Raw genomic sequence first — 24944 nt, 5'->3', positions numbered from 1 at the left:
GTTCTCTGTCAGTTTTCTCACTCCATTTGGTGCTTGGCTGAGTTCTTTATCTCTTCATTTGATGTTTTAGGGTTTCAGGATTGTTGTATTCTCTGTTTGGCTTAGTTTTTCGGATCTTTGCTTTGGAGGGACGGCGTGGTGCTTCTGTCTAGAGCGCCATTTTGCATGAGAGTTATTTTTTTTGACCTTTACTTTAATATAATTGCCTACATATATTTTTTTGTGAGACCATTTGTGGACTTATATTCTGAATTTTTTGAAAGATCCACTTGGAGGCAAATAGGGGGATTAGGAGGAAAAAGAAGTTTAGAAATGTTAAGAAGGAATTTGAGATGGGGAGGGGACCCTGAAGTATGTGTAGCCTTTTGTAATGTGACTGTGGTGTAGCTTCAACTTCTGAAAACCTTAGACTCATTTCCTATTTTCTTTTTGTTGTCTCATCATGTCTGCTGTGAAGATCTGTTCAGATTCACATTTGCATTTCATCTGGTCTTCTTGGAAAGGACTTGGATTTACTGATTTTCTTGCCTAACAAATTGTACCTGTGCCCTGTTAGCCACATTCTTGTGATAGATGTACCCACTGGTGATATATGCATGGGTAACTTTTCTATTGTCACTAGTTAATGAGATATCTTTATCTCATATGTGGAAGAACTACATACCCTTTGAGATCATGAAAGATTTTATAAACAATCCAATGTTATTCACAGATTTTTAATATGCATAATGTCATGCCTTGACAGATCTACAGCTTTTATGCTATTAAATATATTATTCTGTTAATCACATAATTCTCGTAGATTGCTTTTTTGTTGTAGCATGCATTTATTATTTTTAAAATGTGTAGTAGTGATTTTTCTCAAAAAATGTTTGTGTAGTAGTAATTTTTGTCAATAAATGTTTTGATATTTCACCTATTCAAGTTCCCGCTTAGTGGCAACCTCCATATAAAAATATGTGCTTTTTCTAGAATCTCCATTTTAAAGATGCAGTATTGCCATTTTTAATCAAAGAGGCCACTATTATCCCTGGATACTGCCCTTCAAAAAATTTTATAAAATGAATTTGCTGAGACTACTTTATATTGAAGATTGAAGAAGCATAATGTTTACAATAGGAACATTTTTAAATTTTATTTATTAATTTTGCTTGTGTATTACGATTTTAGGGAAATTAATGACATGTTAATTACTCTTTTCTGACTTGACTTGGATATTGCAGCAGCAAATAAGCAAAAGACATACTTTACTTTTGGGGAGGATCCTGTAGTTTTTTTAATAAGCCAGTCTTGAGTGGCATACTTTCCAGCATCACAGCAATACGCAAGCCCCCACAGTATGATAAACTGACAGGCACATGGGGGGATTTCCAGAACATTTAACTGTGCTCATGAGGAACCTGTACATAGATTAAGAGGCAGTCGTTGGAACAGAACAAGGGGATACTGCGTAGTTTAAAGTCAGGAAAGGTGTGTGTCAGGTTTGTATCCTTTCACTATACTTATTCAATCTGTATGATGAGCAAATAATCCGAGATGCTGGACAATATGGAAAAAAATGGGGCATCAGGGTTAAAGGAAGACTCATTAACAACCTGCGTTATGCAGATGACACAACCTTGCTGAAAGTGAAGAGGACTTGAAGCACTTACTGATAAAGATCAAAGACTACAGCCTTCAGTATGGATTACATCTCAACATAAAGAAAACAAAAATCCTCACAACTGGACCAATAAGCAACATCATGATTAACAGAGAAAAGCTTGATGTTGTCAAGGATTTCATTTTACTTGAATCCACAGTCAACACCCATGCAAGCAGCAGTCAAGAAATTAAACGATGCATGGCATTGGGCAAATCTGCTGCAAAAGGCCCCTTTAAAGTGTTTAAAAGCAAAGATGACACCTTGAAGACTAAAGTATACCTGACTCAAGCGATGGTGTTTTCAATCACCTCATATGCATGCGAAAGCTGGACAATGAATAAGGAAGACTGAAGAAGAATTGATGCCTTTGAGTTGTGGTGATGGCAAAGAATGTTGAATATACCAGGGAACGAACAAGAACGAACAAATCTGTGTTGGAAGAAGTACAACCAGAATGCTCCTTAGAAGCAAGGATGATGAGACTACCTCTCACATACTTTGGACATGTTATCAGGAGGGATCAGTCCTTGGAGGACATCATGCTTGGTAAAGCAGAGGGTCAGCGAAAAAGAGGAAGACCCTAAACGAGATGGATTGACACCGTGGCTGCAACAATAGGCTCAAGCATAACAACGATCATGAGGATGGTGCAGGACCAGGCAGTGTTTTGTTCTGTTGTACATAGGGTCACTATGAGTCAGAACTGACTCAACAGCACCTGACAACAACAACAACCACGACAACAATCTTGAGCAGTCCAATCTTTGTTCATTTTTATTAGATTTTAAATGACAGTTATCCTACGAGTTAGTCTTTAATATACAAATAAATAAATCAGGTGGAGAATAAGGAGCCCCTAGCTTTGAACAGAAAATTATTCAGTTGAAATAACCGAAACAGGCTATAGGAATTCATGAGGAACCTTCGAAAGTACTATCATTGTGGTCTTTAAAAACAGTTCTTCACTTGAATTTAGGTACAAGATCAAAGAATGGACTTTCAAACTATTACTTTCTCCTATCAGGTTGGGGTAACCCCTATTTTCATCTCCAATTCCATGGAATCCCTATGCCTAACCTTGTGTCATAACCAGGCTCCAAGAGTTCAGCTTGAACAGAAAAGGGTGGTATGGTAGGCAGGATAATGGACCATCAAAGATGTCTACACCCTAAAATCTAGAGCCAGTAAATGTTAGATTATCCAGGTGGGCCCAATGTAATTGCCAAACCAAACCAGTTGCAATCTAGTTGATTCCAACTCATGATGACCCATGTAATCATGTGAGCCCTTAAAAGCAGAACTTTTTCCCAGCTGAGGGCAGAAGAGGAAGTCAGAGAGATTCCAAGCATGAGAAAGATTCCACAATCCATTGCTGGCTCTGAGATGTAGAGGACCACATGAAAAGACCGTAGAGAGGCCTTTAGGAGCCAAGGTGGGTGCCATCTGATAGCAAGCAAGGAAAGGGGGACCTTAGTCCTATAACTACAAGAAACTGAATTTTGTCAACTGCCTGAATGAGCCTAGAATCAGATTCTTTTCCAGAGCTTCCAGAAAAGACAACTTGATTTCGACCTGTAAGTCCATAAGAGAACTCAGCTGAGCCACAGAAACTGTGAGACAATAAATGGGTTTTGTTTTAGGGTGCTACATTTGTGGAAATTTTTTATGATAGAAATAGTAAGCTAATACAGATGGGGTAAAACGTTTACAACTTTTGTACATCAAGATCCCCTTTCCTTGGAGAGATTTTGCAACTTTTACTTTGTTTTAAGATGAGGCTGTCAGTGTCATAGGCAGAATAGTTGTCCTCTACCCCCACCCCACCCCAAAAAAGATGTCCATGTCCTGATCTCTGGAACCTATGAATACGTTACCTGACATGGCAAAAGGGACTTTGTAGGTATGATTAAAAATTTTGACATGGGGAGAGTATCCTGGATTATCTAGGTGGGCCCAATGTATCACAAGTGTCCTTATAAATGAAAGGGAGGCAGGTAAGTCAGAGGAGATGTGACCAAAGAAGCACAGGTCTGAAAAAAAAAGAGATTTAAAGAGACTGTGTTATTGGCTTTGAAGGTTTAAGAAGGGTCCAAAGTGAAGGAATGCAGGTGGCCTCAGTAAGTCCCTAAAGCCTTGGAAAAGACAAGGAAACAGGTTTTCCCCAAAGCCTCCAGAAGGAGCTCATTCCTGCCAACACCTTGGTTTTAGGATTTCTGATCTCCAGAACTGTAAGATAATAAATTTGGGTTGTTTTAAGCCACTCAGTTTATGGTAATTTATTACAGCAGCAGTAAAAAACTAATACACTGAGAATGGGAAGAGATATAACCAAATCATTTCTTTATTACCAGAATAAGAGGTACATAACTTTGTTTATTCATCTATAACATTTTAAAGTACTGGCTATGAATCAGACTAAAAAATGGACAGCCATAGTAAAAAAGAAAGAAAAAAAAGAATTATTGATAGCTCTAAAAACCCATTGCCATCAAGTTGATTCCAACTCATAGCGAACCTATAGGACAGAGGAGAAATGCCTCATAGGATTTCCAAGGCTGGAATCTTTAAGGAAGCAGACTGCCACATCTTTTTCACATGGAGCGGCTTGTGGGTTCAAACTGCCAGCCTTTCTATTAGCAGCTGAGCTCTTAACCGCTGTACCACCAGTGACAAGTTTATAACTGTGAATTTGTTATTTGCTTCTGCCGCTTATCTTATCACCTATTATCGGATGTTTTTATATATTTCATTCTTGGCATATTTTTATGCATATGTGTTTCTGGTTTTTAAATTGACTTTAGGATAATTTTCTAATGTTATTAAATAATCATGGCAAACATTACTTATTATACCTTAGTAATATCCTATCGTTTGGCTCTGCCATAATTTATGTAGCTATTTCCTTGATAATCTGTGATATTCAGTCTGTGTTCTATGATTGTCACATTCTTTACACTGGGCAATTTTAGATAAATACCTAGGTCAAACCATAAAGGGATTTTCAGATAACAGTCATTTTACATTTGAGCGCATATTGAATGACAGGTGGTAAAGGTTTTCATCAGCACTTTTTACAGTGAGCTGTCAGCTCACCACTTGATCTATGCTTGGCTTAAAAATAAGATTTACTTTTATTGTGGTGGTATAAGTTTTTCATAGAATGTGAGATTTGAAATTTTGAATAGTAGTAATGAACAGGGTTTTGAGCCCTTTCTGAGTTAAAATAAATATTTGTAAAATCAATTGTAGAAATCATAACAGGAGTTTTACATTGCCTTTGAACTAAGCAGTAGTAGAAAAATAGCTTGTATACTAAAGTACAGTAATGTTTTTTATTCATTCATTTATTCACATACTGGATAATTATTGACTAATCCATGCCAGACGTTATATTAGGGAGTTGGGATATATAGCCCTTAATATAATAGTCAAGAGCCTGCTCTCATGAAGACTATGGGGAGGGGTGTGCAGGGAGACAGTTAATAAATGTGAAGAATATATAGCAGGTGGATAAGTACTTTGAAGAAAAGTGTAGGAGGATTACAGGATAGTGAGTGATAGAAAGGAGTCCAATTTTAGATATTTAAGAAAACTGAAAATATTGATGCTCAAAGTGGACAGAGTAATGGAACGAAACCGCTGCAACAACATGAAGAGTGAGGAAAATAGTTAATTAAATGTAATTTTTGTTCGTGTTACTCCATGTAGGGGTATTTCCTATATAAAAATTTAAATTTAGCCTTTAAAGTAGTCAAACTTTCTTTTTTTTTATAATTAGTTTTGGTTGAAGGTGTTTGTTGATTTGAAATATTTTATTGATTCTGCCTTATTTTTGTGAGTTGTATCACAATCTTAATTTTCTATATTAAGATTCTACTAAATTCCATAGAAAATTATAGCCCATAGACAAACATAATGCCTAACATTGATTTTTACAAAGGTGGAAAGTGCCTGTTGCATTCAGCTAGTGTCATAGATTGAATTATGTTCCCCCAAAAATGTCTGTCAACTTGTCTGGGTCATGATTCCCGGTATTGTATGATTGTATACCATTTTGTAATCTGATGTGATTTTCTATGTGTTGTAAACTCAATGATGTAATAAGATGGATTAGCAGCAGTTATACTGATGAGGTCTAGAAGATTAGATAGTGTCTTAAATCAATCTCTTTTGAGATATAAAAGAGAGAAGCGAGCAGAGACACGTGGGAACCTCATACCACCAAGAATGCAGTGCCAGGGCAGAGCGCATCCTTTGGACCTGAGCTTCCTGCGCTGAGATGCTCCCAGGCCAAGGGAAGACTGATGCATCACAAGGACCTTCGTCCAGAGCTGACAGAGAAAGCATTCTCCTGGAGCTGATGCCCAGAATTTGGACTTGTAGCCTACTGGACTGTGAGAGAATAAACTTCTCTTTGTTAAAGCCATCCACTTGTGGTATTTCTGTTATAGCAGCACTAGATGGCTAAGACAGATAGTAAAGGTAAATTATGAGTAGGTAAATATTAGATAAGCCATTTGCTGATGTCTGTATTATCAGCATTTATAATTAAAAATATTTTCAAATGTATGACTTTGTTCAATAATCGTTGGTAAATTTTTCTGCATATAAAATAAATTTCTTTAGAAAAAATAAGATTTGTATGTATAAATAGAAAGTGATAAGTATATTTTTATAAAGCAGTAAATGCCTAAGAATTTCAGCTCATGAAAACTGAGTTGTTAGACAAGATTAGCATGAAAGAAAAATATTGTTTCAAACAAGGAAAGGTCATTTTCAAATGGGTCTATACATTTTGTCTCTCCCGCTTAGAAAATTCTCAAGTTATGAGCTGTGGATGAACTTGTTGTTGTTAGGTGCCATCGACTTGCTTCCAACTCCTAGTGACCCTGTGTACAACAGAATGCAACACTGCCCTGTTATGCACCATCCTCACAATCATTATGTTTGAGCCCATTATTGCAGCCACTATGTCAGTTCATCTCGTTGAGGGTCTTCCTCTTTTTCGCCGACCCTCTACTTTACCAAGCATGATGTCCTCCAGGGACTGATCCCTCCTGATAACATGTCCAAAGTACGGGAGACAAAGTCCCACCATCCTTGCTTCTAATGAGCATTCTGGCTGTACTTCTTCCAAGACAGATTTGTTCGTTCTTTTGGTAGTCCATGGTATATTCAATATTCTTCACCAACACCACAGTTCAAAGGCGTCATTTCTCCTTCTGTCTTCCTTATTCATTACGAGCCCTTGCATGCATATGAGGCAATTGAAAATACCATAGCTTTGGTCAGGAGCACCTTAGTCCTCAAAGTGACATCTTTGCTTTTCAGCACTTGAAAGAGGTCTTTTGCAGCAGATTTGCCTGTTGCAATGCATCCTTTGATTTTCTTTTTTTTTAAATTTTTTCCCATACAAAAATTTATACATACACAGTTATGTGACTCTAATTGCTCTCCCCATACTGTGACAGCACTCTCCTCCTTTCCACCCCCAATTCCCTATGTCCATTCAACCAGCTGCTAACCCTCTCTGCCTTCCCATCTCACCTCCGGACAGAAGCTGCCCGGTTTAGTCTCTTGTATCTACTTGAGCTAAGAGGTACACTCCTTGCAAGTATCACTTTATGTCCCACAGTCCAGTCCAATCCCTGTCTGAACAGTTGGTCTCGGAAATTGTTTTAGTTCTGGACTGATAGAGAATCCAGGGGCCATGCTTTCCGGGGTACCTCCAGTCTCAGTCAGACCATTAAGTCTGGTGTCATACTAGAATTTGAGTTCTGCATCCCACCTTTCTCCTGCTCCATCCGGGACTCTCTATTGTATTCCCTGTCAGGGCAGTCATTGGTGGTAGCCGGGCACCATCTAGTTCTTCTGGTCTCAGGCTGATGAAGTCTCTGGTTTATGTGGCCCTTTCTGTCTCTTGGGCTACTACTTCCCTTGTGTCTTTGGTGTTCTTCATTCTCTTTTACTCCGGGTGGTTGGGACCAATTGATGCATCTTAGATGGCCGCTTGCAAGCTTTTAAGACCCCAGACGCCACTCACCAAAGTAGGATGCAGAACATTTTCTTAATAAGCTTTGTTATGCCAGTTGACCTAGATGTGCCCTGAAAGCATGGTCCCCACACTCCTACCCCTGCTACTCTGTCCCTCAAACTGTTTGATTGTATTCAGGAAACTTCTTAGCTTTGGTTTAGTCCAAGTTATGCTGACTTCCCCTGTAGTGAGCGCTTGTCCTTCCCTTCACATAAGGTAATTCTTATCTACTATCTAGTTAGTAAATAACCCTCTGTCACCCTCCTCACCCTCATAACCATCAAAGAATGTTTTCTTCTGTGTTTAAACCTTTTCTTGAGTTCTTATAATAGTGGTCTTATCCAATATTTATTCTTTTGTGACTGACTAAATCACTCAGCATAATGACCTCCAGCTTCCTCCATGTTATAAGATGTTTCACAGCTTCATCAGCGTCCTTTGATTTCTTGACTGCTGCTTCCATGGGTGTTGATTGTGGATCCAAGTAAAATGAAATCCTTGACAACTTCAGTCTTTTCTCCGTTTGTCATGATGTTGCTTATTGGTCCAGTTGTGAGGATTTTTGTTTTATGTTGAGGTGTAAGTTCTAAGGTGTAAGGTGAACTTAGAGAACTTTATTTTACTAAACAGCTAGTTTTCTAGGCAGGAGTCAGAATCGACTCAAGGGAAACTGGTTTAGCTTTTTTGGAGTCACAATAATATATTTGTATAAAGTATTCTGTTATGGCTTAACAACAGTAGGGACAAACTCCAAGTGACACTATATTGAAACCATTCATAGCTAGTATTAAAACTTCTTAATTTGTAGTAGTTTAAAAACTAGTGTATTTTTTGTTCTTTTTTTCCTGAAGGTATAATTTAGGTGAAATTTTAAGATTTGCTTTGAAAAATCTGAAATACATTTTTGAGATACTTTTTTAAATACTTTTCATCTTATCTGTAGTCCGAATTGAAGCATGATGGTTTTTAAATGAATTTATTAATACACTAATAAATATTTAGTAGATCACCAAATGGACATATCTTATGTTAATGTTGCATTTTTTTTTTCCAGTTTACAGATATGATCCAGACCTGTGCATGAATTGCTTTGATTAGTCAGAGTGAACATTCCATAATGAGTGGTGCAGCTTTGGGACTCGAGATTGTTTTTGTCTTTTTTCTGGCGTTGTTCCTACTTCATCGATACGGAGACTTTAAGAAACAGCATAGACTTGTAATTGTTGGAACACTGCTTGCTTGGTATCTCTGCTTTCTTATCGTCTTCATACTGCCCCTGGATGTTAGTACGGTAAGATGTGAAACTGATTTTCACACTTTAAAAGGCAATTGTAATCACACAGGATGATTGAGGTATGTTAGTTTTTAAGACAGCTATATTATGTAAACCAAAAAAAACCATTGCTGTCAAGTAGATTCCAACTCATAGCTACCTTATAGGACAGAGTAGAACTGCTCCATAGGGTTTCCAAGGCTGTAATCTTTACAGAAGCAGACTGCCACTTCTTTCTCCTGCAGAGTGGCTGGTAGGTTCATACTGCCTACCTTTCAATTAGCAGCTGAGTGCTTAACCACTGTGCTACCAGGACACCTTAAATTATGTAAGGTTATGCTTATGTTTTGAATTTAAATGTTATTTTATGAATTTGATCATTAAAAAGCATAGCCAGGAAGGTAAGTTTGGGTAGATAGGTTGATAAACTCCAGTATTTCTTAAGTACTTGGTAACCTTTTGATTCTCATTTTTAAACCATACATTCATTGCTTTAGACAATATATAACAGGTGCAAGCATGCTGCTGCAAACTCAAGCCCTCCTGAGAATAGCAACATTACAGGATCATATGCAACTGCTATCCCAGTTCCAAGGTATTTCTTTTTTTATATATATTTTAGAGGGAAAATTGTTTAAACTTATCTGTTTTTATCATCCAGATTTATATATTTATAAAACTTAATCCTTTCACCCTTCAGCCTCCATCCTTTGCTTGTAGACTTTTTTTGTATATATGTAGAAAAAAATATATATAATGAAATATTTGCCATTTCAACCTTTTTTATGTGTACAGTTAATTATGTTCACCATGTTGTAGAACCATCACTACTATCCATCATTTCCAAAATGTTTCTATTGCCCTTAACAGAAATTCAGAATCCTTTAAGCAATAACTCCTCATTTCCCCCTCCCACTCACCCTCGGTAGCCACAAATGAACTTTTGTCTGTATGCATTTGCCTGTTTTAGATATTTCATATAAGTGGGATGATAGAATATTTGTCCCTTTGTGTCTGACTTATTTCACCTAGCACAATGTTTTCAAAGTTCATCCATGTCAGAGCATGTATCAAAACTTCATTTTTCTATGGCTGAATAATATTGCATTGTATGGGTATACCAGTTTTTATTTATCTATTCATCCGTTAAAGGACACTTGTGTTGTTTCCACCTTTTGGCTATTGTGAATAATGTTGCAGTGAGTATTGATGTACAAGTATCTGAGTCTCTGCTTTCAATTCTTTTGGGAGTATACTTAAGAGTAGAATTTCTGGGTCATATGGTAGTTCTTTGTTTAGTTTTTTGAAAAACCACCAAACTGTATTCCACAATAGCTGCACCATTATACAATTTCACCAGCAAAAGGTGAGGGTTCCAAGTTCTCCATATCCTCCCCAACATTTGTTATTTTTCCTTTTTCTGATAATAGCCATCCTAGTGGGAGTGAAGTGGTATCTCATTGTGATTTTGTTTTACATTTCTCTAATGACTAATGACATTGAGCATCTTTTCATGTGCTTTATTGGCTATTCGTATATCTTCTTTGGAGAAACATCTCTTCAAGTTCTTTGCCCATTTTTTGATTGGGCTGGTAGTCTCTTTGTTGTTAAGTTGAGGGAATTCTTTATATATTCTAGATATTAAACCCTTATCAGATATGTGATTCTCAAATATTTTCTCCTATTCCGTAGGTTGTCTCTTCACTTTCTTGATAAAGTCCTTTGATGTACAAAAGTTTTTAATTTTGATGAAGTCCAGTTTGTTTTGTCTTTTGTTGCACATGCTTTTGGTGTCATATCTAAGACTCTGTTATTGAAAACTAGATCCCAAAGCATTACCCCTATGTTTTCTAATAATTTTAAGGTTTTATTTCTTACATTTGGGTTGTTGATCCATTTTGAGTTAATTTTTACATATGATGTGAGGTATGGGTCCAGCTTCGTTCTTCTTCATGAATCCAGTTATTCCAGCACCATTTATCGAAGAGACTATTCTTTGCCCCATAAAATGGGGCATCCTTGTTGAAAATCAATTGACTGTAGATGTATGAGTTTATTTCTAGACTTTTAATTCTATTCCATTGGTCAGTGTGTCTGTTGTTATACCAGTACCAGACTGTTTTTATTACTGTAGCTTTATCATACCTTTTTGAAGTCAGGAAGTGTGAGTCCTACTTTGTTCTTTTTCAAGATTACTTTGGCTATTCAGGGCCCCTTTCAGTTCCATATAAATTCAAGGATTGACTTTTCCACTTTGGTGAAGAAGGCTTTAGAATTTTTATGGGGGTTGCATTGAATCTATAGATTGCTTTGGGTAGTATTGACATCTTAACAATATTCCAGTCCATGAACACAGAATGCCCTTCCATTTATTTAGGTCTTTAATTTACTTCAGTAGGGTTTTAAGTTTTCAGTGTACAAGCCTATAACCTTCCTAGCTATATTTATTCCTATGTATTTTATTCTTTTATCAAGATGCTATTATAAATGGAATTGTTTGCTTAATTTTCTTTTCAGATTGCTTATTGCTGGTGTATAGAAATTTTTGTGTGCTGACTTTGGACCCTGCGCCTTTGCTGAATTCATTTATCAACACTAGTAGCTTTCTTGTGGATTCTTTGGGGTTTTCATATAGGATCATGTCATATGCAGAAAGAGATAGTTTTACTGTTTCCCAATTTGGATACCTTTTATTTCTTTTTCTTGACTAATTGCTCTGGCTAGGACTTCCAGTACAATATTGAGTAGCAGTTCCTGATCTTAAGGGGAAAGCTCTCGGTCTTTCTCCACTGAGTATGATGTTAGCTCGAGTTTTTCATAAATGCCCTCTATCATATTGAGGAATTTCCCTCTATTCCTAGTTGGTTAAGTGTTTTTATCATGAAAAGATGTTAGATTTTGTCAAATGCCTTTTCTGTGTCAATTGAGATGATCGTGTTGTTCTTTTCCTTTTTCTATTAATGTGTATTATGCTCATTTTCTAATGTTGAACCACCTTGGCATTCCTGGGATAAATCCTCCTGATAATGGTGTATAATTCTTTTAATATGCTGTTGGATTCAGCTTGTTAGCATTTTGTTAAGGATTTTTGCATCTCTGTTAATAAGGGATATTCATTTGTAGTTTTCTTTTCTTGTGGTGTCTGTCTGTCTTTGGTATCAGGTTAATGCTGGCCTCATATGAGTTAGGAAGTGTTCATTCCTTTTCTGTTTTTTTGGAAATTTATCTGCTCATAGACTTTTAATTATATTGTATTCTTGTTTAATCATAAAATAAGTAAAGTTAGGACTTAACTTTAGTCCTAAAATAAATTTAGGATTAAGTAAATCCTAAAATAAATTCAGGATTAAGTAAATCCTAAAATAAATTTAGGATTAAGTAAATCCTAAAGTTTATTCATTTTAGGATTAAAATATTTTAAATAAATTTTAGATGTTTATTTGTTCATAAGGCCTTATGGTAGATGCTAGTGAGAAACCTGGAAAAGAGCTGATTTTTTAGTCCAGGTTTTTCCCCTTACCAGTTATATGACTGGAGAAAGCTATTGTTTCTCTCAGTCTCAGTTTCCTAGTCTAAAAAATGGAGCATGTATTTTCTCTTTTGCCTTATTTAAAAGATTGTTATAAAGGATAGGGAAGCTATTTTGTATGTAGGGTATTCCTTTGAAATCAGTACGATTTTAAATAAAGTTTCAAATTGTCAAGAGATTAAATTGAATTCATATCAAACTTCCAAGTGAAAAAATATGTATATTGACTATAGCTTCTACCAGTGCTTTAAGTAGTATTTGCATGCTTCTTTATGCAACTTTTATCTATTTAGTTTTTTAATCAAGTTTAGTAAGTTTGGGTGAATTTTAAAATGTAAATTTTACTTCCCTTTCAAGCACCATTAAAAATTGGATATAGATCAGCAATAATTATGGATTGTTGGAAGTCCTTGTACATTAAAGATATCCTTGTAGTCTAGGAAGAGGAACCAACCATCAAATGGAAGAATATATGGTCAGAGACACATCATATCTAAGAAAATTCAAACAGAAATATGTATAAATGCTGGTATGCATCTTCACAGGAGCTACACCATAGGCACTAATTCAGTTAATATTCCAATTTCCAGGAATTAATCACTTGTCTTCCTCCCCTCCTCCAAAAAAGAAAGAAGAGCAAACAACCTCATGAATGGAATGAGTGGATATTTTATTGAGAGATTAAGTGGTATTATTAATTGTTAGTTGCTGTCAAGTTGATTCTGACTCATGGTGACCCCATATGTGCAGAGTAGAACTGCTCCATAGAGTTTTCCAGGCTGTGACCTTTCAGAAGCAGATTACCAGGCCTATCTTCTGAGGTACCTCTGGGTAGGTTCAAACCATTAATCTTTCGACCTTTAGTTGAGCACTTAGCCATTTGTGCCAGCCAGAGACCGTTAGTGATTATTTTAAAGGTAAGTATTAGAGGTTTGATTTCATGATGCATTTGTTTTTAAGGACTGTTTTTCATTCTGTGAGTTGAACATTATGTTCTCTTCTTACTCAATGACTAAAAATACACTGAAAGTTGAAAGTTAAATGGCCTTCCTCTCTAGAACAAGCTGTTTTGTTCCTTTTGTGTTTTTTTTAGTTTGATAGTCGTCTTTGCATTTTAAGTTTTCTAGTAAATTTTACAGTCTAATTTCAAGCCAATGATTTAAAAATCTGAACGTAATATAAAATGAACTTTGCTACATAGAAATTAGTGTATAATTCACTTAAGTAGTCATCATTTATGATTAATTGGCTTTAAATTAATTGTTATTAAACAGCCAACATCCATGTTTCAAGCCATGGAGTTATATTCCTGATGGAATCATGCCAGTTTTCTGGAGGGTAGTGTATTGGACATCACAATTTTTAACATGGTAAGTGGCAGTGAAGGATAAAATTTTGGCTAAGGTTAAAAAAAATTATGATTTATTTTTCAATAAAACTTTTTATTTTTTAATTTATGCAAGTGTCACTTGTTATTGCCCTTACATCTGCACCCTTCTCCTTTCTGCTGGCTCTAGTCACTCTCGTCTTAGAAAACAAAAAGGAAAGTAAAAAACAACAAATGAAAAAACTGACAAAATTTTTCTTGTCATTATTCCCCTACAGTTATTGGCCTCTCTCTCTCCCTTCTTCTATCCAGTCTTCTTCCAGCCCTGTTACTACATGAAACTGCTTTCATTATTCCCTGGTATTCTTTTTACCTACTTAGTCTGATTTTTTGAATTTCCTTCATGGGCTCCATTTCTGTGGTACATTTCCTAAATGTTGGTGTTCCCTACACTCCCATCTTTGGTCATCTTGTTATCTGATTCTCCCTGCATAGCTTTAGTTATATCTATCATTTCGTTAACCAGTCATGCTTTCCTCATCTTTCTTTCTACCCTGAATATCTTTGTCTTTGTGCCGAGCTACAGACTTAACACTTTATCCACTGCCTACTGAGCATCTCTTAGATATTCTGCAGGTGACTAAGCTCTAAAACTGGAGGTAGTGAATATTGCAAGAGAAAAAGCGTACTACAAAGTAGAGTAATGCCCCTATAAATGCATACTCATTAAACTCAGCTGGGCCCTTAACATTGCCAGACTTTCCTTCTTTGTTTCTCTAAATTGCTTGCCCTCCTATTTTCCACAACAAATACTTCAAATCTCTGCTGTTCCCTTTGTGTTTCTCTCTCCTATTTCCTAAAAGCAATCACCTTCACTGTTAGTAGATGACTTTACTTCCTACCTCACAGTGAAAATAAAAGTCATCAGATGGCAGCTCTTCCAGCTTCCCCCTAACAAACCTAACTACCTACCCATAACAGAAGGGTCACTGCTGGTAAAGCTAATTCTTCTTCCTAAAATACGAATCTATCCCCATAAACTCTTGTAACCTACTTACATCTTCCGGTTGCACCTAAGCTTGCATAATTCTGTCATCCTAAAAAAAAAAAAAACGAAAGGAACAAAAAGTCTCTTAAATCATATCCCTTTCCAGCTCATTAGGCTACTCATCACAGCCAAATTTCTTTTTTTGGAAACTTTTTTTTTTTAATCAAAATATAAATTCATAGAGAAAAGTAAACAGATTTGTAAGTGTGTAGTTTGACTTTTTCAAAGTGACAATACCCATATAAGCAGCACTCAGATGAAGACATAGACGTTTACCAATGCCCCAGAAGCCTCCCTCAGGCCCCCCTCTCAGTCACTACCTCCCTGTAAAGGTAACCATTATTCTGACTTCCTTAACCATAAATTTGTTTGCCTGTTTTTGAACTTTATAAGCGTGGAATTATACAACATGTACTTTTTTGCTCATATTATATTTAGGAAATTCATTTATGTTGTGTTGTATGTGGCAGTATTCTTTTTTATTTCTGTAAAATATTCCATTTTATGAATAAACCACATTTTTCCTAGCCAGTCAGACTTTTTAATGAATTGTCTACATTTGGTGTCTCCATTTGTGAGTTGCTTACTTACTTCTCAACCCGTTGTATTCTGTCTTCTAACCCCACCCCGCTGCTCACATTTTCAAGTCCTTAACTTGACCGCTCAGTTGATTCTATTGTTTTCTCTCTCCACTTTCAAATACTTTCTTCTAGTTTCTACCCCATAAGCTCTTTGGTTTTCTTGCTTACCTCTCTGCTGTTCTTTCTTAGTGTCCTTTGCTGGCTCCTACTCCTCTTGCTAATCCTTTACTTCTTCCTTAAAAGTTGATATTTCTCAATTCTTTCCTCCTCATTCTGAGTACTAGCCCTAGAAGATCTCAGGGATCTTAGCTACTGATGTTATTTCAGTACCATTGAAATGGTGATGACTGCGGTATCTATCATCTATCTATATTTCTAAACCTGTTTACTGAACTCTGAACTGGAATTGCCAACTACTTCCTGCACAGTTCCTCCTGGATGTCTCCTCGGTACTTCAAAATGAATATGTTGACAACTGATCTTCTCCCCTCCTGCTTCTTACCAGCACACCCGTACCCCCTCCCAACTTGTTCCTAGTTTTGTTCCCCATCAGTCTATTCTCCATGCTGCAGTCTGTCAGTCTTTTTAGAAAACTGAAATTTGATCATATCTCCTTTCTGTTAAAGAGAATGGTTCCTCACTGTTCTTTGGTCGTAGTCCAAACTCTTCAAAACGGCTTTGGAGGCCTTTTTTTTAGACTCATTGTAAATTACTCATACTGCGGCTTGTCATTCTGGCCTCCTTTGCTCTCTCCAAAGTTTAATATTACAGACAATTCAATCACCTAGTATAATTTACCAGTAGTATTAATAATTATTCGTATTCATATTTATTAGTGAAAAGAACTATACATTAAAATTGAGATTTGTGTACTTATGGTATTTTGAGATTATACAGACATCAATTGTTTTGTGTTTTAATCATTGTCTTTTTTAATCATCTAGGATTCTTTTACCCTTTATGCAGTCATATGCAAGGTCAGGAGGGTTTTCGATCACTGGGAAGATCAAAACTGCACTTATTGAGAATGCAATCTATTATGGCACCTATTTGCTGATTTTTGGAGCATTTTTAATTTATGTAGCTGTAAACCCACGTTTGCACTTAGAATGGTAAGAAAAGTAGTCTTCTTAGCATTGTTTCTGTATGTTTACAATTTTTAAAATTCACTTTTATCTCATATGTGTGGTTAAGTAGGCATTTCATCAATAAACAGAACAAGTTATATTTTATAGATTCCCTAAAAAGATAGCTGAATAATCCATATTACTAAGAAAGAAAATATAGAATGACATCTTTAAATACAGCTATTAGACAAAAGGCTAGTACTTTGTCTAATATCTGTATGTTAAAAGTATTAACTCAGGATTTTTGGCATAGAATTTCAAATTTTGTATATAATAAAATATTCGATTTTTCTCTTCATTCTTTTTTCAGTGGACTCACTGAACTTGTGCATGTTTTTTCCTTTTGTGCTGACCGTAGTTTTAGGGCATATTTGTCTTTAATGTTATCTTAGATTTAGACATTGCAATAAAATTGGTATGTACATTATACTTGTGATCCTATAATGTACATGAAGAGCTAGGTCTGAAAATTTAGGAATAGGTTAGTAGTGATAGACTGCAATGCTGCATTCTAGAGATTTGAGTATGTTTGCTTCAACATGAGATAATTTAAAAATTTTCTGGCTTATCTCGGTTAATGTTGAATCAGAGAGCACCTAGAGAAAAATGTGCTCTCTTAGGGAAAAAATATACATATTTTTGCCATGAGCTATCCTAGATTCTAATTTTATCCATAGTGGAAGTAGTGTTTCCTGTGTTAAAGTCCATTTATAGTCACACTCTAACTTTCCATTAAAATGCACAGATTATCTGCTGTTGTTAAAAGAGTAGCTGAGAATTTGAAGGTCTAATTCTTTTATATAAAATCCTAGCCATCCTTTAGGACAGTTGTTTTCTGAAAAACCACCTAATGTTAGTTAGTTTCATTTGACATTTTTGTAGGGGAAATTTATTTATCACAACATGCTGCTCACGTTTTCTCTTTCTTAGGAACCAGCTTCAGACAATTGGAATAGCTGCTGCAAATACATGGGGTCTGTTTCTGCTTGTATTGTTGTTGGGGTATGGCTTGGTGGAAATTCCTCGGTCATACTGGAATGGAGCAAAAAAGGGTTATCTACTAATGAAGACTTATTTTAAGGCAGCCAAACTGATGACAGAGAAAGCAGATGCAGAAGAGAATTTAGAAGACATCATGGAGGTAAGCAGATTTTAACCTTACAAGCAACAGTCAGCAAGTTACATGTATCTTCTTTTAATCATTGTTGGTTTTTTGTTGTTGTTAGTTAATTGACAGGCTTTAGATTAAAAATCTGGCGGTATAAAATGCACCAGGATGTCTCATCCAGGATGACTTCTTATTGACAGTTGAACTCCGTGAGGTGTCGTCTTCATCTTCTAACTGACAAAGATTCAGCAAGTGTATATTCAACAGTGTAGGGTTATGCCTGATGTCTTGGGGTAACTTTTAATAGTGCCCCTTTTTATTCTCAAAAGTGTCCTAGTGTTGTTGTTGTGTGCTGTTGAGTGAATTCTGACTCATAGTGACCCTATAGGGCAGAGTAGAACTGCCTCATAGGGTTTCCTAGGCTGTAATCTTTACGGAAGCACATTACCAGGTATTTTCTCCTGCAGAGCCGCTGGTAGGTTTGAACCACCGACCTTTCGGTTAGCAGGCGAGCGCTTAACCGTTGTGCCAAGAAGGCTCCTTATCCTAGATTAGTTGGTAAGTTCTATGGTTACCGTGACAGAGTGGAAAATACACTTCTTGAAAGTTTAACCCAAAGCAATCTCACCAACTAAGTCTGGAAACCTCTTTAGAGAGTAATTTGCATTGGGAATTTGTATAAATAAATTTTCTTATCTATTTCCTATGTATTATCTTAATGAGGCACTTTATTTTATTCACTTGTAAAATGCAGAAGATTTGAAACAACTTCACAAGATTGTTCAAAAGATAAGCTTCAATAATGAACACAAAAACTTAGAGCAAATTATAAAATGTTGCTACATTAAATACTTTGGTTTTAGATTTAAAAAGAGATTGTTGTAGTCACCTCACATTTTTGCTCCTCTGTGAAAATGTGGTACTCTGATCTTGTTACTCTCCAACTTAAAACCTCATATTGCAGGCTTCTCATTCCTGTTACAATAAACTCCAGAATGTTTTAATGCAGCCTACAAAAAATTATATCTCTGTTTTATAAATGATGAAAACAAGGCATAGAGTGGGTAAGTAACTTTCCCTTAGTCACACAGCTAGTCAGTGGTAGAACCAGGCATTCTAGCACCAAAGTTCATACTTTTAACCAGGGGTTGACAAATTTTGTCTATAAAGGGCCAGATAGTATATATCCTAGGCTTTGTGTGCTGTATGGCCTCTATTGCAGTTTCTCAACTTTGTTGTTGTAGCATGAAAGCAGCCGTAGACAATATATAAATGAATAAGTGTGGATGTGTTTCAATACAAGAACAAATGACAGTGCAGATTTGGCCTGCAGGCCATGGTTTGCTAACCCCTCCTCTCTCTTTTTAATTAATGTTAGATTTAATAAGAGAATGTAACCAGTTTCACAAATATAAGATCTATATATAAGTCAGTTGCATTTCTTTATACCAGAGAGAAATGAAATTGCAATCTTCTAAAATTCAAAATGCAGTAAAAATATGTTATCAAGTAATGAATACAAGGAAAGATATGAAAGCTTTTATATAGAAAACCATAAAGCTTTATTGAAAAAAGTTTAAAAGACCTAAATAAATGAAGACATATACCATGTTCATTTCTCCTAAATTGTTCAATGGGCTTAATGCAATTATTATGAAAATCACAACTTTTTTTTTTTTTTATGGGGCATGAGATTATTCTTTTGAAAGTTAAAAAATTATTCTTATGAAAGTACCAAGATCCAAGAATAGCCAAGTCACACTTTTTTTTTGCCATTGTAATTATTTTTATGTGTACACTTCAGTGATATTAAGCACATTCACCATGTTGTGGTGATTCACAGTCACCACTATCCACTTCCAAAACTTTTTCATCACCCCAAATGGAAACTCCATAGCCCTTAAGCAATAATTCCCATTCCTTCCTCCCTTCAGCCCCTGATAACCACTAACAAACTTTTGTCTCTACGTATTTGCTGATTCTAGATATTTCATGAAGTGGGATTATACGACATTTGTCCTTTTGTGTCTGACTTATTTTCTGATTTATTTCACTCAGCATAATCTTTTCAAGGTTCATCCATGTCATAGCGTGTATCAGAACTTCATTTCTCTTTATATCTGAATAATACACATACACACATATAAATACACCACATTTTATTTATTCACTAATTTATCAATGGACATTTAAATGTTTCCTTCCACCTTTTGCCAACCCTTAACCATTGCACTCGTTGCCTCTCTTTTCTTTTGCCAAAGATGAAGAAATTGAAGATTTTTACCAACTTCTGCAGTCTGAAATTGATCAAACATGTAATCGAGATACATTGATAATTACTGGTGATTGGAATGCAAAAGTTGGAAACAAAAGAAGAAGGATTGGTAGTTGGAAAGTATGGCCTTGGTGATAGAAATAATGCTGGAGATCGCACGATAGACTTTTGAGAGACCAACAACTTATTCATTGCAAATACCTTTTTCAACAACATAAATTTATCTTCTTTAGAACCACCTACTTTGTAGTATTTTGTTATGTCAGCCCTAGGAAACTAAGAGACCATAGAATAGAATACTACCCACCTGTTGCTGATTCTGACTCATGGCGACTCCATGTGTTACAGAGTAGAACTGTTCCATAGGGTTTTCTTGGCTGTCATCTTTATGAAAGCAGATCACCAGGCCTTTCTTCCATAGCACCACTGGGTGGGTTTGAACCATCAACCTTTAGGTTAGTAGTCAGTGCAAAGCACTTGTGCCATCTAGGGACCTAATAGAATCCTACTAATGAATAAAAAGGAACAAACTATTGATACACAAAACATCATGAATAAATCTCAATACTTATATTGAATAAACGAAGCCAAAATAAAACAGTACATAACTTTTGACCCCATTTATATAAACTCTATAAAATGAAAACTAATATAATATAGAGTGACATGTTATTGATTGCCAAACAAGGGGTTGGGAGGTGAGAAGGGCAAGGGGATGAGATTGCAAACAGGCATGAGGGAACTTCTGTGGGGTGATAGATGTATTCACTCTCTTGATTGCCACGATGAAATCACAGGTGTACACGTATGTCAACAATTATAAAAATATACACTTTAAATATATACAGTTTATTGTACATGAACTATACTTCAGTAAGGCTCTTTCAAAGAAATGAAGGTAAGGAATGTCAATCAGTGATCACGAAGAAGCAATAGGGACCACATTTACCTTCCCACTTTAAACAACTAAAAAAAAAAAACAGACCAAATATGTGAAAAAAATGGTTTTAAGGCTTTGGACACCAGGCAGTTCAGAACATTCGTGACTGGATGGAGAGAATTTCCAGGCTGCATCTCATTAAAGTGGGGACTTAAGTCTGGACCAGCAGTCTTTTTGAGTTGAAGAGACCAAGATCAATTTCCAGGGAAGCCAAGGCAGAATTCACAAAACAAAATACCAGAAAAGACAGAGATGCATAAAGAGAAAGCTCTGGAGTGAGAGTCTTCAGCTGAGAACAGTTCAGCAGATACATACGAAGAAATACCCAAGATCAAGGAACCAGCAGAAATGATTAGGCAGTACCGTACCTAGAGGTCATAAAGGGCCTCTCCCCAAGGCCCTATTCTTCCTTGCTTCAACTTTCAGTGTTTGCTGCAGATCTAAAGATAAGTTCTCCAGTCAGCTTGAAAAGGTGGCATTTTGAGCCCCATCTAACTCCTGTGACTCTATTGATTCTGAAATTCAGAAACCAGGGGGTTGTATTTTATTAAGCTTCCTAAACCCTGACCATATGAAGTTGGCTTCACCTTGACAGTGGCAAGGGAAGTACATTTACCTACCCAGGACTAAAAAATGAGTACCACTTTATAAAGAAAGGGAGAAGCCCAAGCTGTCCAACCAGAAGCTTGACATACATGTAAGGAATTCATTACTTATCTGTAGATCCTCTCTCTTACCTACTCATCCAAAGAAAGGAGAACAGGACCCTGCTGGAAGGAGTGAGAGTTGTCTAATGAGGAGGTTTCTGCAGCCAAGAAGTGGCCTGAGTGTCTGGACCCAGACTGATGATCAGTGATATAACTAGGCCAGTCCCTCAAAGATAAAGAAGACCTGTCACTTGGGGAACTTCCCCTGGTACACAGAGAAGTACAAGAGACTGTTTTAGGGAAAGGGAAAGAATCAGAACTTCAGGTAATTATGCTCTTTTAGGATGTTATCTTGTGCTTGTGATTCAGATATTGGTTGGAGCAGAAATACATGTGACTATTAGAAACCTTTGCTTCTATATTTCTGAAGTCATTTATTTATTAAAGCTATTAAATAAATAAATGAGATAGGGAGCTTATCCAAACAAGTAGTTAATAAATGATTCAAATGTTTCAGTACACTGAGTTGGGAATCAGGCCTGTGGTAATAACCAAATCAGGAAAATGAGCCCCTCATAATGGAAGGCACTTAAAATATGACTGGGGAAGAGATGCCTCCTCAAAGTAGAGTCGACCTTAATGATGTGCATGGAGTAAAGCTTTTGGGACCTTAATTTGCTGTTGTAGCACGACTCAAAATGAGAAAAAATAGCTGCAAACATCCATTAATAATGGGAACATGTATGAGGTATGAATCTAGGAAAATTGGAAGTCATCAAAAATGAAGTGGAATGCATAAAGATTGATGTCCTAGGTAATTAGTGAGCTGAAATGGACTGATAATGGCCATTTTGAATCAGATAAGCATATGGTCTACTGTGCAGGAAATGACAAATTGAAGAGGAATGGTGTCGTGTACATTGTCAAAAAGAACATGAAGATCTATCCTGAAGTACAGTGCTGTCAGTGATAGGATGATATCCATACACCTACAAGGAAGACCAGTTAATATGACTATTATTCAAATTTCCACACCACGCACTAGTGCCAAAGATGAAGAAATTGAAGATTTCTACCAACTTCTGCAGTCTGAAATTGATCAAACATGCAGTCAAGATGCATTGATAATTACTGGTGATTGGAATATGAAAGTTGAAATGAAGAAGGATCAGTAGTTGGAAAAGATGCCTTTGGTGATAGAAACAACACTGGAGATCACATGATAGAATTTCGCAAGACCAACAACTTACTCATTGCAGATATGTTTTTTTCAACAACATAAACAGCGACTATACACCTGGACCTCACTGGATGGAATACACAGGAATCAAATTGACTATATCTGTGGAAAAAGATTATGAAAAGCTCAATATCATCAGTCAGAACAAGTCCAGGGGACGACTACAGAACAGACCATCAATTGAGTATTTCCCACCTGAATTTAGAGATCATCTCAAGAATAGATTTGATGCATTGAATGCTAATGACCAGACAAGTTGGGAGATGATATCAAGGACATCATAAGTAAAGAAAGCAAAAGGTTATTAAAGAGACAGGAAAGATAGAAAAGACCAAAATGGATGTTAGAAGAGACTCTGAAAGTTGCTCTTGAATGTGGAGTAGCTAAAGCAAATGGACAAAATGATGAAAAGAGCTGAGCAGAGGATTTCAAAGGGCAGCTCGAGAACACAAAGTATTATAACGAAATGTGCAAATACCTGGAGTTAGAAAACCAGAAGGGAAGAACACACTCGGCATTTCTCAAGCTGAACTGAAAAAAAATTTCAAGCCTTGGGTTGCAAATTTTGAAGGATCCTATGGACAAAATATTAAATGACGCAGGAAACATCAACAGAAGATGGAAGCAATATACAGAGTCAGTATACCAAAAATAATTGGTTGACGTTCAGCCATTTCAGGAAGTAGCATATGATCAAGAATCGATGATATTGAAGGAAGAAGTCCAAGCTGCCCTGAAGGCATTGGCGAAAAACAAGGCTGCGGGAATTGACAGAATACCAATTGAGATGTTTCAACAAACGGATGCAGTGCTGGAGGTGCTCACTCATCTATGCCAAGAAATTTGGAAGACAGCTACCTAGCCAACCAGCTGGAAGAGATCCATATTTGTGCACATTCCAAAGAGAGGTTGTCCAGCAGAATGTGGAAATTATCGAACAGTATCATTAATGTCACACACAAGTAAAGTTTTGCTGAAGATCGTTCAAAAGCTGTTGCAGCAGTACATCGACAGGGAACTGCCAGAAATTCAAGCCAGATTCAGAAGAGGACATGGAAGAAGGGATATCACTGCTGATGTCAGATGGATCTTGGCTAAAAGCAGAGAATACCAGAAAATGTTTACCTGTGTTTTATTGACTATGCAAAGGCATCCGACTGTATGGATCATGACAAATTATGGATAACATTGTGAAGAATGGGAATTGCAGAACACTTAAGTGTGCTCATGAGGAACCTGTGCATAGACCAAAAGGCAGTCATTAGAACAGAACAAGGGGATACTGCATAGTTCAAAATCAGGAAAGATGTGTGTCAGGGTTGTATCTTCGCCATACTTAATTCAATCTATAGGCTGAGCAAATAATCCAGGAAGCTGGACTATATAAAGAAGAACGTGGCATCAGGATTGGTGGAAGACTCATTAACAACCTCCGATATGCAGATGACACAACTTTGCTTGCTGAAAGTGAAGAGAACTTGAAGCGTTTACTGATGAAGATCAAAGAGTACAGCCCTCAGTACAGATTACGTTTCAGCGTAAAGCAAAAATCCTCACAACTGGAGCAATAAGCAACATCATGATAAACGGGGAGAATTTTGAAGTTGTCAAGAATTTCATTTTACTGGAATCCACATTTAATCCCCATGGAAGCAGCAGTCAAGAAATCAAATTTGCATTGGGCAAATCTGCAAAAAAAAAAAAGTCTTTAAAGTGAAAAAGCAAAGATATCACTTTAAGGACTAAGGTGGGCCTGACCCAAGCCATGGTAATTTCAGTTGGCCCATATGCTGGCGAATGCTGGAGAATGAATAAGGAAGATTGAAGAAGAATTGATGCTTTTGATTATGGTGTTGTGGAAGAATATTGAACACACCATGAACTGCCAGAAGAACTAACAGATCTATCTTGGAAGAAATACAGCCAGAGTGCTCCTTGAAAGCGAGGATGGCAAGACTTTGTCTCACATACTTTGGACATGTTATCAGGAAAGAACAGTCCCTGGAGAAAAACATCACGCTTGAGAAGGTAGAGGGTCAGCGGAAAAGAGGAAGACCCTCAACGAGATGGATTTACAGAGTAGCTGTATTATTGGACTCAAACATACCAATGATTGTGAGGATGGCGCAGGACTGGGCAGTGTTTCTTTCTGTTTACCTATGGTTGCTAT

At 36.5% G+C, this 24944-nt stretch overlaps 1 protein-coding gene across 7 annotated transcripts in view; it reads left to right on the top strand.

Annotated features, from left to right (window-relative positions):
• LMBRD2 (LMBR1 domain containing 2) overlaps window positions 1-24944 on the top strand; it is a 77467-nt gene that overhangs the window by 21693 nt on the left and 30830 nt on the right. For 3 of the 7 annotated variants that reach the window (XM_023739502.1, XM_023739501.1, XM_023739503.1), the window contains exons 2-6: window positions 8734-8970; window positions 9450-9547; window positions 13756-13851; window positions 16382-16549; window positions 17495-17705. In XM_023739502.1, coding sequence (XP_023595270.1) covers window positions 8797-8970; window positions 9450-9547; window positions 13756-13851; window positions 16382-16549; window positions 17495-17705 — 747 coding nt within the window. In that variant the 5' untranslated portion in view covers window positions 8734-8796. Of the gene's footprint in view, window positions 1-6019; window positions 6040-6101; window positions 6128-8733; window positions 8971-9449; window positions 9548-13755; window positions 13852-16381; window positions 16550-17494; window positions 17706-24944 lie in introns of those variants that run through there. The other 4 variants (XM_023739505.1, XM_023739504.1, XM_023739500.1 and 1 more) reach the window with 4 other exon arrangements.

The sequence above is a fragment of the Trichechus manatus genome, unplaced genomic scaffold, assembly GCF_000243295.1.
Source record: "Trichechus manatus latirostris isolate Lorelei unplaced genomic scaffold, TriManLat1.0 scaffold00135, whole genome shotgun sequence".
Lineage (NCBI taxonomy): Eukaryota > Metazoa > Chordata > Mammalia > Sirenia > Trichechidae > Trichechus > Trichechus manatus.
Note: the sequence above shows the minus strand (reverse complement) of the source record. Positions and strands in the feature narration are given on the sequence as shown.